The sequence below is a fragment of the Passer montanus genome, unplaced genomic scaffold (assembly GCF_014805655.1).
Source record: "Passer montanus isolate IOZ18808 unplaced genomic scaffold, ASM1480565v1 scaffold10, whole genome shotgun sequence".
Taxonomy (NCBI): domain Eukaryota; kingdom Metazoa; phylum Chordata; class Aves; order Passeriformes; family Passeridae; genus Passer; species Passer montanus.
In genome coordinates this window covers 30,938,066-30,950,581 of record NW_024356505.1, presented here as the reverse complement: position 1 = coordinate 30,950,581, position 12,516 = coordinate 30,938,066, and the positions used below count along the sequence as shown (strand labels likewise).

At 38.0% G+C, this 12,516-nt stretch overlaps 1 protein-coding gene across 19 annotated transcripts in view; it reads left to right on the top strand.

Moving 5' to 3' along the window:
• PARD3 (par-3 family cell polarity regulator) overlaps positions 1–12,516 on the top strand; it is a 445,202-nt gene that overhangs the window by 275,136 nt on the left and 157,550 nt on the right. For all 19 annotated transcript variants that reach the window (XR_005627160.1, XM_039705901.1, XM_039705907.1 and 16 more), the window contains 2 exons: positions 3,872–4,022; positions 10,647–10,836. Coding sequence is in view for 18 of the 19 variants with exons in the window: in XM_039705901.1 (XP_039561835.1) it covers positions 3,872–4,022; positions 10,647–10,836 (341 nt within the window). In the remaining variant the exon portion in view is untranslated. The remainder of the gene's footprint in view (positions 1–3,871; positions 4,023–10,646; positions 10,837–12,516) is intronic.

Sequence of the window (12,516 nt, the reverse complement as noted above, 5' to 3'; positions counted from 1 at the left end):
GCAGCAGCTGGGCTAGCTGGTACAGACAGTACTTTAGCAAACAGCTGGTTTTTATCTGAATGACAAAGGGTCAGGGTAGTGCCTTTTTTTATTTAAAAAAAATTTAGTCTTGCTTTTTTAATTTAAGAGAATGGATAGAAAACGAGCTACAGGCAATCTGTAGCATAGGAGGTTTTATTACATATTTACGAATATGATCATTTAGTACCGATCAGTGCTAGGATCCAGAGAGGGAACTCTGTCTTTTCAGTCTAGAGAGAAGAAAGATCAGGGGATCTTTACCAGGCAGTGTCTATAAATACCTGATGGAAGTAATAAAGAAGTAATAAAGACTACTGATCCAAACTCTTCTCAGGGCTGCCCAATGTCAGGACAAGAAGCAACATGCACAAACCAAAATAGAAGAAATTTCTTTACACAGAAAGAAAAATCCTTCTTAGAGGTCAACACTGGCACAACTTGCCCTGAGAGTCTGAGGAGTTTCTGATCTTGGAGATATTCAAAACCCAACTGGGCAGGGCACTGTGCAACCTGCTCTTGCAGACCTTGCTTTGGGCAAGTGGTTGGATTAGGTAATCTCCAGTGGTTTCATCCACCCTCAGTTGGTCTGTGACTCTGAACTGGCACACCAAGGGGTGCTCCAGCAGCTGTTGATAGGGGGCCAGTTGCCACATGGATTTCTTTCCTTGCCAGGCCTTTAATGAAGCTAGCAATTTGTACAACTTTGTTTATGTTACCCACTCTTTATCAGTCAATCAAATCAAATTATATCAGATAGCACTGAGAATGGCTAAGAGAAGGAGCTAGAATGTGTAATTCCAGCTCTTTATTAGAAATCCATCACAAAGAACAAGTCTATTTGAATTGCAGTCTTGCTTTTGACTGTTGGACTGTTTGTCTTGCCCACAGCACAGTTTCCAAATTCTATGTTTCTTTTCTTGCACAGACTTTCTGTTAACAATGGAAGGAAAAGGCATTTTGGGGTTTTTTGTGACACCCAGTTGTCTAATTTTTGATGTTTTATAAGAGGCATTGTATCTTTTGTAAAATGTTTGTGTAGCTGGCTGTCAATGCCTTTGTTTAAACTCATCTTTTCAGATGCTAATTAGAAATTGATAAAGTTTTACTCATGGAAATTATAAAATATGTGATTCACTTTACAAAACATGGCCATATAAATGCAACACTCCTGCTATTTCTTTTATTTACCCTGTACTTTGCTGTATTACCAGGAATGAATTTCTATATATTTCTTTGCTTCTGAACCATCTTCTTGTCAGTGTCTTTCTGAAAATCTCTTGAGACCTTTCTACAAATGAGTCTGAAAGTTGATGGCTTGTCACACAAAGGGCTGTGTGATATGGCTCACTAAAAGCTGGACACTTGTTACATAGAGTCATCAGTATAGCACTGGGAGAATAAATCCCAAAGCACTTTGATATTTTCACACCTTATTTAAAGGCAGTGAAATAAAGGGTAGTTCATAATTTAGTACCTTTATCATGCAAGTTTAAGCTCTCAAGCAGTCTAATGTTGCTACACTCTTTTTTTTGTCAAGTATTTCAGAAGTTAACATTTCTTTTCAAATGTGCCTTAGATTCCTTTATAAGAGAGTCTACAAATATTGTTTAATTTATTTTTCAGTAAAGCTGTCAGTTGTAATCTGCAATTTAAAAAAACTAATAAAACAAATCCTCATTTCACAATTTAAACCTTATTGAGTCTAATTCACTTGCACTGCAAGTTTATTATTCTCCTGCAGCTCGACGTGCCTCCAATTGTAATTGTGTTGACCCTCCGATGCAGTAAATCTCCCTGGTGCTTATCAAACTGGGAGAGATAAGTCTACAGTTTGGAACTTCATTAAATATCTCATTTATATTAAACAGATGATGGCTTTGAACAGAAATAATAATTTTTACAGAGTCTGCGACCTCCCGATCGCGGTCTCCTTGACCGTAACGCGGCGTTTCCAACCCTCCGCCCCCGTGCCCCGGGCGCCGCGCCAGCGCCCGCGTGTCAGAAGTCATCCGTCCATTGGGTTCACTTCAAAGCCTCTGCTGGGGAGAAAGCCCAGGGCTTTATAGCCCTTGAAGCAGATTTTTAAAACTTTTTCATAGCATGCATTTCTTAGTTGTCTGGGGAGTGCGGGTGGAGTGATTAATAATGGGCAGCTGTTTCAAAAAGAAAAAACAACCAGCATGTTGCTTGTTATTGTAATTCCTGAAACTATGAACTGCTCCTCTTGTGCTTGTTTGGAGATCAGTCAGTGCTTGACATAAGCATTTGCAGTGGCTTCAAATAGTTTTCTGCATCCCCAGTATCTCGAGTATCTGGACCCCACTGTATTTCAATATGTATGAAATAAATGCTGTGGGGTTTGTGGAAGGACAAAGGTTTGTGTTTTTAAGATTTAACTATATACTTCAATATGAAGAGGAGTGTTGGTTAGAAGAGCTAATGTTTTGATATCTGAGTTCATACTACTTTTCTACAAAATACATCTATTTTTTAATAGTTGTTTTCTTTTTAATAGAGTTAAATTCAGCTCAAAATGTTCAGGTGTCTTGGTTTAATGGTCTTGGAAAAGCACCTTGGTAGCATTATTCAGAGGACATCAGGGTGCTGGAGCCCAGGTGAACCAAGAACTTTAGGGGCAGCAGGAAGGCTGGATGGTGTGAGGATTGGGCTATGGTGTGCGGAGTCTCTTATCTCTGCAGGAAGCAACTGGGCCCTACTACACTGGGCATCCACAGTGACCTGTGAATGCACAGATACTCATTCTTCTCATTCCCAGGGGCTGTGCTGACAGCAGAGCTGTGGCTATGGGGTTGCTAAATCCAGGTAGACGATACCAAATTATTTTCGTTGCCTCTCTTGGGTTCTGTGTTCCCCTGAGGTCTGATTCTCTTGGACTCACCAAAGAGAACTTGACTTTTTCCTGTCCTCTTGAAAAATCTGAGAGGCCACTGTAGGAAGATACTGAGAGGCTGGGAAAATACTCAGGCAATCTTCTGGAGGAGAGCAGCTGGGGTGGCCAGGAGGCTATATGCAGCCTTTGTCTTTCCTGTGCTCATGGCCAAGCAGCTTGTGTCCTTCACTTCCACCACATACTTCATCTGTCTTGTGATGCCCTGGAGAGTTTGGCCTCAGTTGTGGTAGGCAGGGATCTGGCAGCTCCAGGGGTTTGAGGGCTGGGGTGGAGGGCACCCCAGGTATTCCCAGTTCTGCTTTTGTGTCTCTGCCTGGATGCTGCAGCAAGAGATGAGAGAAGCTTCGAGGCTGCATGGAGCATAAGATCTCTTTACTCTGCAGTCAGGAGAGATAGAGCAAAGAACTCAATTTAAAAATAAAATTACGGTGAAGTCTGACAACTTTTGTGTTTTTTTCTTTTGTTCCTAACTACAAAACTTTGGAGTGTGATGATTTCATTTGAGAGCAAGTTGCACCACTGTGGCAGCAGCAGCGCAATTCCAAATGAGAGTTCCTGTTCCATGCTCCTGACAAGGGCCTTGTTGTGTTCAGCTGTCACTGTGCAGAAGATGGCCCAGCTGTCTGCTGATGGTATTGGAAACAGCCCAACTGTCTGTTTAAGAAATTATCCAACAAAGAGACACCAAAATGGAATGGATTTTTTTCACCAATTTTCTGCTGAAGGATTTGAAATTTGACAGGGCACCATGGGGGGTGCAGTGTAAAGGGGTTAGAAAGTTGGTCATTAGGCAGAGCTGTCATTGCAAATTATCGCTGTCCAGGATGAGAAGTTCTAGCTCATTTGGTGCTCAGACAGGTCTAGGCCTTAGGCAATTTGTTACAGTTCCCCCATGTGGTTAAGGGGACCCCAGGCACTAATTTTCCCCTCTCTTTGCAGTTGGAATCACCTGGGAGCCCCTCCGGGCCAGAGCTGCCCATAGAGACTCTGCTGGATGACCGGGAGCGGAGGATTTCCCACTCCCTCTACAGTGGGATCGAGGGTCTCAGCGAGTCACCCACAAAGAACGTGGCATTGGGCAGGATAATGGGTGAGTCAAGCCCTGCTAAGCAGGGCATCTTTTATTTCTCTCTGTGATTCATTGAAGGGTGATTAATGTGTTATGTGGGAATTGTGAGTGTGGAGGTTGCACTGACCAACTTAAAACGTGCCTTAAAATTCTTCTACGCAAGTCTTCTGGATAGTTAATGTGAGGAAGAAGGTAAAGTGGGATTCTAAAGTGAATTTTGCATCTTGTGGCAGGTCACAGAATGAATAATAGTAGCATTGAACATGGTCTTTCAATGTCTGGTTTGGGACAATAAATTATTGGTCGGTCTAGGCTCCATGTTGCATCAAAGTCTGTGACTCATGGGAATTCATAATTTTTATTCAATATTCCTTCTCCTCTGTTTCACTCCTACTAAAATACAAAAATAAATAAGGCAAACTTGCGTCCATTTACGCTTATTAGGGACTTATTAATTTATTTGAATGTTTGCTTTGTAGGACACCAATTTTAAAACCTCATAACTAATTATAAGCATCCCTTGTGTAGATTCTGTACCCTGCCATCTGCATGGTCCCAGTGGATAATGAGGTTATTAGTGCTTGCTTTGCAGCAATTCAACTTCTGATGTACAGAGCTAGGTAATAAAGACTTGCCTTGCCACAGGAGTGGTTGGATTTACTGACTAGGATGGGATTAGTTTGAAAGGATTTTCAAGTTTAAACACAAAAAGCAGCTTGATGAAAATAACACCTGACAGAAGACGTGACGATTGCTCGCTTGAGTTGCGAGTTTTAAAAAGAAGACATGGCTATTAAATCTAGGACTTTTTTTTAGTGTATTAGGTACACAGAATATATTAGAGCATGCTGCTATAAACTTGATATGAAGCGAGGCATAACTTAGTTTTCAATTGCTATAGATTAGTTTTTGGCCATAGAAAATTAGTCTACCATATAGGCTTTTCCAATGAACAGTTTGTGTATATTTTTCACCCTATATTTTTTTATTTGGGTTGGGTTTGGTTTTTTTTTTTTCCACCCATATTTTCTATTGAAAATAACTTTTATATTTTGTATTTTGCATTTTCTTTGTAGTGGCAAAATAGGACTGCTGTTAAACTCTCTGAAAATCTGCAAGTTTGCTATTTAGGGTATTTCTTCCAGTAAGTCTTTTGCCCTTTTTTGTGCATTTGGGCAATAGTAATTAAAAACATGTCGTATTCTGTTCTGTTGCATTTCATTTTGTGCAGCTTGGAAGGAAAAATGTGCACATGACAATCAAGACAGTGTGAAACCATGTCACCCAAAGTCATATGCTCTTAAAGAGAAAAATTTAGAAAAAATTGTATTTGTTTGTCAACAAATTTAAGGAGTGATAAAATAATTTGAAGTCTTTAGCACTACTCTCCCATAGAAAGAGCTAGTTCTTGTTGTGTCAGGGCTTTAGATAAAACATTTGCAAAGCACTGCCTTCTGCTTTTTCCATCAGTGCTGCAGAGCATTTACACACAGAGCTCATATAAGCGTTAACAAATTATCACTTTAAACATGTTGTCCATTGATGGGAGAGGGAGCCCTGACAAAGTCTGGGTGCATGTGTGTCAGCAATGCAGTTTATTTCAGCATCAGAGGAGCACAAGGCTTGCCATGCCAAATTGAACTAGTTCATCAACCCTTTAGCAGTGGCCAGTAATTGATGTTTAGTTTATTTCAGCATCAGAGGAGCACAAGGCTTGCCATGCCAAATTGAACTAGTGGTTCATCAGCCCTTTAGCAATGGCCAGTAACTGATGTTAAAGCCACAAAAAACCAAAAAAGTGTTTCCAAAGCTGTTAACATCTTAATACTTTTAGATACCTTTGCATTGTGTACATAGAAAAAAACCCATGTCCTTCATTTTCTAGGTTTCTTGTAACCTGAAGTTAATGTTTTGATTTCCTGTGAATCATTGTTTTTCTGAATTGTTTTCAGGAACCAGAAACTATGTAGAAAATTGGTTGGTTGTGACTTTAATTCACTGAATCTTTAGTGGAAGCACGTTAGTGGAAAATCAAATTGTGCCTGAACCTCATAGTAAATGTGATCTAAGAATGTGTAACTAAAACTGGTCTTTCCAGGATTGGGCTGTTCCCTTCTGCAGTCACAGCAGCTTCACAGACCTGTGATGTTTAAACCCAGTTTGTGGGGAATAGTCAGTTTTCTAATAAGACTATTTTTCTGAATTAATCAGTATCACTAAGTTAAAAGTGCAGTGTTCATAATCTTTCGTATACAAGTTTTCTTGCATTGCCATGCAACAGAGAGGTATTGCCTGTTGGGAGAGATAGGTACAGTTGCTTGTTTCAGAATAGCTAACATTTTAAAGACTCAGTTACTTTTATGCAGTGGAATACCTGTCTTTTGAAATTGGTAACGAGAAAAAAAGCAGGGTTTTTTTTATTTTCCTGAGAATGTTTGTGTGGTGTTACATGACTCTTCTTCTCTTGAAAATTGGCCTAAAATTGAGGATTAGTCCTAAGAAGAACCTGGCTGAAGAACACTGGAGGTCTATACCTTCCCACACCAGTCCTGCCCATGAAAACAAGCCCAAAGGAGTGCTTTATGCAGTGCTGCTTCCCTTGAGTGCTCTCCCCATATCAAGAACCCCTCTGATGAGCTCTCTGAATCATCTGATATCTTTTGATTTACCCCTCAATGGATTTAACTGTGTAAACTTTTAGTACTCAGTACTTTTTAGTGAGGAGATGACAGTATGTTTTCATGGAAGGAATAGGTCTTCCTGCTGCTTTTGCTCTTGGATGGGTTTGAGTTTTCTTCCTTCCTACATTAAACTATTCAAAAGTAACAATTTCAAAGTCTGGAAAATGCCTGCTTGTTTTAGTCATTGCTTAAATTTGGAACAAAGATTTCAAGAGTGTTTTGTTCTTTTAAATACCATTAATGTAATTTCAGAAAAGGTATTTAAGACAATTTCCTTACTCCTTCATAACTGACAAGCAAGAACTGGCTGTCAGAGTCTTGCTGTGAGAGTGGGAATAAAATACCAATTTTAGGATGTGATTTAAATTATGTAAAATAATGTTTGCTTGCTGCAATAAGTCTACGTGAATCTTTTCATGTTTCTGATGATTCTCATGTTAATCTACTTTTCTAGGTGGTTATTGCTATTATAGATTTTCTTATGATTTTTCATTTGATAATATTTCACTGGAATTTTCTCATGGAGAAAATATACAATTTTCTGTATTCAGGGAATACTTTTGGTTTGGAGGAGATGGGATATTTTATTTATATAAATTTGGTCTAAAGCATTAGATGGCTGTAAGAACTCTTATATTTATTTGTTTTATTATTTCCAGGGTGCATGTTATTCAGTAAAACAACTGTGTTATACTGGTTTGCTTGGCTCTATAATTAAAAATTCAAGTCTTTTTCTGACATACCATTCTTGTATATCATGCATTATGCTCCTGAGTTTTTCAATACACAAATACATAGCTGCTGTCTGTATAAATTATTCTTATTCAACAAACAGCTTAGTACAAAGTCCTCTTTCATCTCCTTCTTCTAGTTGCTGATATTTTTTTTATGAACCCGGCAGGTTTTGTTGCTAACGGTGACTAAACAGAAGATATATTTGGGGGGTACAGAGAATAACAAGCACTGAATCTGCTTTTCATCCTGAAGGACCCCCAGAACTTTGTGAAGTTTGATGGTTCCTACACAACAGGAAATACTCTGTTCTCTACATAAATAATTGCTGTCTTAAGGGTAGCATCAGGAGGAAACACTACTGACAAAAATTTAGCTAGAGATGTAGAGTGTGTGTCTCAGTGAAATGAAAATAACCCTTTACAATCAGAATGTAGTTCCTTGGCCAGGAATCTCATCAAAATGTGGTGCTCTTCTACATTAGCTGACAGATCTGAGCACTTTCTTGAAATCCAAGGCCTGTATACAGTGGAGAAATCTTTGCTGTTAGTCATTCTCCAGGCATTCTTTGTACTGTTGGTCTGAATCCCACAGTATCAACATGCTCATGAGTCATTCATAAGGTAATACTGGGTTCTGAACATACGGTGAGAGTGTTCAACAGATTTTGTAGACCATCCTTTAAAGAGCAAGCAATAGCAAAAGCACAAGGATCAAGCCAGAAACAGTTCCATGACAATGCAGTGTCAGTATGGGAGCCAAGTTATCCCAGCAAACATATTAACTGAACTTTAGGGAATTTCAAGATTTGAAAGGACCTGGAGCAGTTCAGTTCTTCATGAATAAACCTGTTATTCATACTATGTACTGTGTGTGATCAGGGTTTTTTTGTATGGCTCTATGTTGGTGGATTAATTCAGGTACAAATTATTTTCTGGTGTATTATAGGTGTATAATAGGTTTGAAGGTGTATAATATTTTTTGAAATATGCTGCTTGGCATATTTTTCCTAGGATGAAAATCCTCATAGACAAAGAGACCAGCCATTTGATACTGAAGCTCTGAGGCTTCTTTTTCTGCACAGACAGATGGGAACCCTTCTTACCCAATACTTTGTTGTAGTCCTCAGGCTGTGCTCCTTTAGATTGGTAACTCGTCCAAGAAATTTCAGCATCATTGTTCTGAGATGAGAAACATTTGAAAGGGAGACTGTTTTACCTTGCTTAGTGCAGTGTCCAAAATACTTTATGTTATTACAGATTACCTCACTGAAGCTGAATTAATAAATGCAAAACTGGACTTGAAGTGTTGTCAGAGTCTAAATTTCATAGAGTCTAAATAGCACTTTTCCAGCCCGAGGGAAAATTATTTTCTTGAAGAGGTTTGTAGACAGGTTGAGCAATGCCTTAGATTTGTAGATCAGTCAAATATACTGAAGATTACTGGGTTTGAAGTTTCTTTGATGTTTCCTTGTAAGGTTTCTCACAACACTTGTGGAATTAATTCTCCAGGGGTATTTTCTGTCCACTTCAGCTGAGTTCTCTACAAAGCGTGTATTGAGTTCAGTCCAACCATCTGCTGGAGGTGAAGCCTTTCACCTGTTTTTAGCTTCATCTGCAATGGAAAGCATAGGCATGTCAGATGGGTTTTCTCCTTAATTCTAAAGCAACTATTAAAATGTCAATCTTCACCCTTGTCAGAAATAAAGAAGGGTAGTGAAAAGTTAAAAGTGTTCCTGAATTACTGTAGCCTCTCAGATGGGAAGTTCAATCTGCCGAGTGCCATAAGGTTATACCTTTTCACAATCAATTCTTTGGAGACATTATTAAGTATAGAGTTAACAGTCTTGTAGGCATTATGTTTGGAAAGAAGTACATTACCAGGCTAAACATTAACCTGTCCATCAAAGGAGCTATTGCTGGGCAGAATCAGCTGTTATGCAAACTGCATACATTCATTTCAGTTTGACAGTGATGAGGTGTTCACCATGCAGTACCTTTTCCTTCCAGCCACTTTTTCAGCCTTCTTTAATGATCCCTTTGAAGCCAGTTTTCCCCTCTTTGGACAGATTACTGTATGTATTATCTAGTACAATGAGGATTTTAACTACCTCTTTACACATAGGGTTTTGTTTGTTTGTTTTTTTGTTTATTAATTGCATGCAAAGTTAGTGATGGTAACTGAAACCTTTACAGAAAAGAAGAAAACTTTATTTTCCCCTAATTGTTCACATTTTTTTCATATCTACAGTGAAAGTAAAGTGTGAAAATAATTGATGTGTCCTTAGAAGCAGTTTAAAATATGGAAATAGAAGTTTTGTGATACATTACACTGGTGCATCATAGTTTTAGAATAATTTTCAGTTTGTTGTCAGATTAATGGTTGATTAAGCTAGTGTGTTTCTTCTTATGAGATGTGACAGTTTTACAAATTGTTTTAGTAAGATCATACCATCTTTTAACTTGTACTCTCACAAATTTACCCGACGAAGTCTACCACTGACCAGACTCATGCTGAGTCTTGATGTAGTCCCTATCATGTGATGGTTCTTGTTTAAGTGTTTTATCAAAAGTGTTAAAACTTTAATTTGTTGATAATAGAATTTGGTAATTTTTTTTCTCCAAATTTTGCATGTGTCCACTTCCCAACACCACTTGAATAATTTCTCATTTCATGAAGGCCAGGCTGATCTGTTAGTCCTTGTGGAACACATCCTTTGTTAACAAGGTGATTCAAGAGGAGATACTGTCTTCTGGGAGAGGTGCTTTTGAGCAGCTCCTCAGCCAGGACCTTAGACTATGGACACAGACAGAAACATGGGAGGTTCCTCTGAACATCAGGAAACACTTTTTCAGTGTGAGGGTGACCATGCTCTGGCACAGAGTGCTCAGGGAGGTGGTGCAGAAGCAATTTGTTTGGAGTCCTGGGCACATGGCTGTCTCTGCTTGAGTGGAAAGGGTTGGACCAGAGGGGAGGTCTCTTCCAAACCTCAACCCTTCAGTAACCTTGTGGTCTTGCAGTAGGCCACAGAAACAACTGGTGAGTATCACTTTTCAGACCTCTGCACAGGAAGATAGGTACAAAGTGAGACATAGTTAATTTTATTATCTGCATTGTGTCATTCTTATCAGTGTCACCATAACCTTTTATCATCTGTGATGAAATATTTTTCAAGGCACTCTCTGCACACTACTGTTATTTAGTTTTGGGGTTTTTTCTCCCTTTTGTCCAGGTAAATATCAGCTGTCTCCAACAGTGAACATGCCCCAGGATGACACTGTCATTATTGAAGATGACAGGCTGTCAGTCCTTCCTCCTCATCTCTCTGACCAGTCATCATCCAGTTCCCATGATGATGTCGGGTTTGGCACTGTTGATACTGGTGGATGGGCTAAAGCTGCAATTAATGAGTCAACAGACTGGTAAGAGCATGGTTTAGTGGAAGGAAGAAAGAGAGAGCTGTGGTTGCATCTTTTCCTTTAGTTACATTTCTGTCTACTGCTAATTTTAATTTTTTTTGGTCACATTTGGAATTTACTATTTTCAAACTGGTAATTGTCCCTGTTTCAGGGAGGAAGTCTATACAAATACCTCTGGTTGCAGTTTTGTCTTGTGTTAAATCATATTTGTGGAAATGTTACTTAGACCGTACATAGCTGTGTTATTTTCATGATCTAACTTTAATTTAATTGCTAGCTGACCTAGCTTTTGTAAGAAAATAACTTAGCAAAATTTAAACACTTGAGTTTATGAAAGATGAAAGACTGATAATTGTAATTTATAAATTTCACTGTAAATATATCAACGTTTATAAAACAAAAGTTTTATTTTTATATTCCATTGTATATCTAGGAGTATCTCAATACTTTTGCATACTTCCTTGCTTTTCCTAATAATGTGCTAATCTTTTAAATCTACTTAGAGGTCAAAGCTTTTTGCTTTGCCTCGGTGTTAGTGCTTGTGCAAAAAGAGCTAGTTAAGATTTCCTTATTATGTGTGAAGAACTACTATTCATATTGTTAGATGATTTGCAAAGACAATGTACTGCAATAACTCTAAATTTAAATATACAGAAAGTAACAGTTCCACATTTAAAGGTATAGAAAGTAACTTTATGTATTTAATCCATAGTAAAAATAAGTTTTGTGAGTCTTGGGTTGACTCTTCAATTACTTTAACACATTTTAACATTAGAGCCTTAATGAGAAATGCATTGAGTTCCATTATTGACTTGCCTAAGTTCCTGGCAAAGAAATACTGTTTATTGCTTAGTTAGTACAAGTAATGCAGATCTAAGATTTAATTTACAAGTCCTGTAATTATCTATAGTAATAGCAAAATAAAAGCACACCTCTGTATGCTACGACTTCTTGAAGCTGGATAATTACCACAAATGGTGTGAAGTACTAGCATTTTCTTAGTTTTCTTGTCTGTTGAGCCTGTTATGAATATGTCAGCAATATCTTAATAGAACAGCAATAGCACCTGCTGGCTGATATGCACCTGTCAGCTTCTTCTTTGCTTTGGACTAGTTTATTTCATCTTATATCTAGGAACTGAGTTCTGTATTTTAAGCTCCGTTTTAATGTTTGTATGAAAATGTAATTTTTTCATTCTTATTTACTTTTTTTTGATGTTACAGTTCTTCTTATGGACAAATCATACCCGTAATCTGGGTCCATGAAAAGTCCATTTGTCTTTTGTAAAAGCTGAGAATCTGAGACATTTAAATAGAATAGTCCTCAAGCCTGCACATAATAGCTTATTTCTGAGGGAGTATTTTTAGCTGAATGTGAGCAAAATCCTATGAAATAAACTTAAAACCCATTTGAAAACTGCAGATGTTTTTACACTGACTTCTGCAGTGTGTCTTGCTATTCATACACTTCTTTGTAAATGAAGTAACAGTAAAGAAAACAAGGATTAGGTATTGTAGAATTGGTCACACTCAAAAAAGTTTTAAGTGTGTGTATGAGAAACTGTAAAGGTATTCAGATACAATGGCACTTCAAAGAGTTAGATCAGTGTTGTGCTTTAGTATCTAATGTATTCTATTTGTAAAAAAAAGTAAATAGCAACAGAATTAGATTGTTGCTATAATT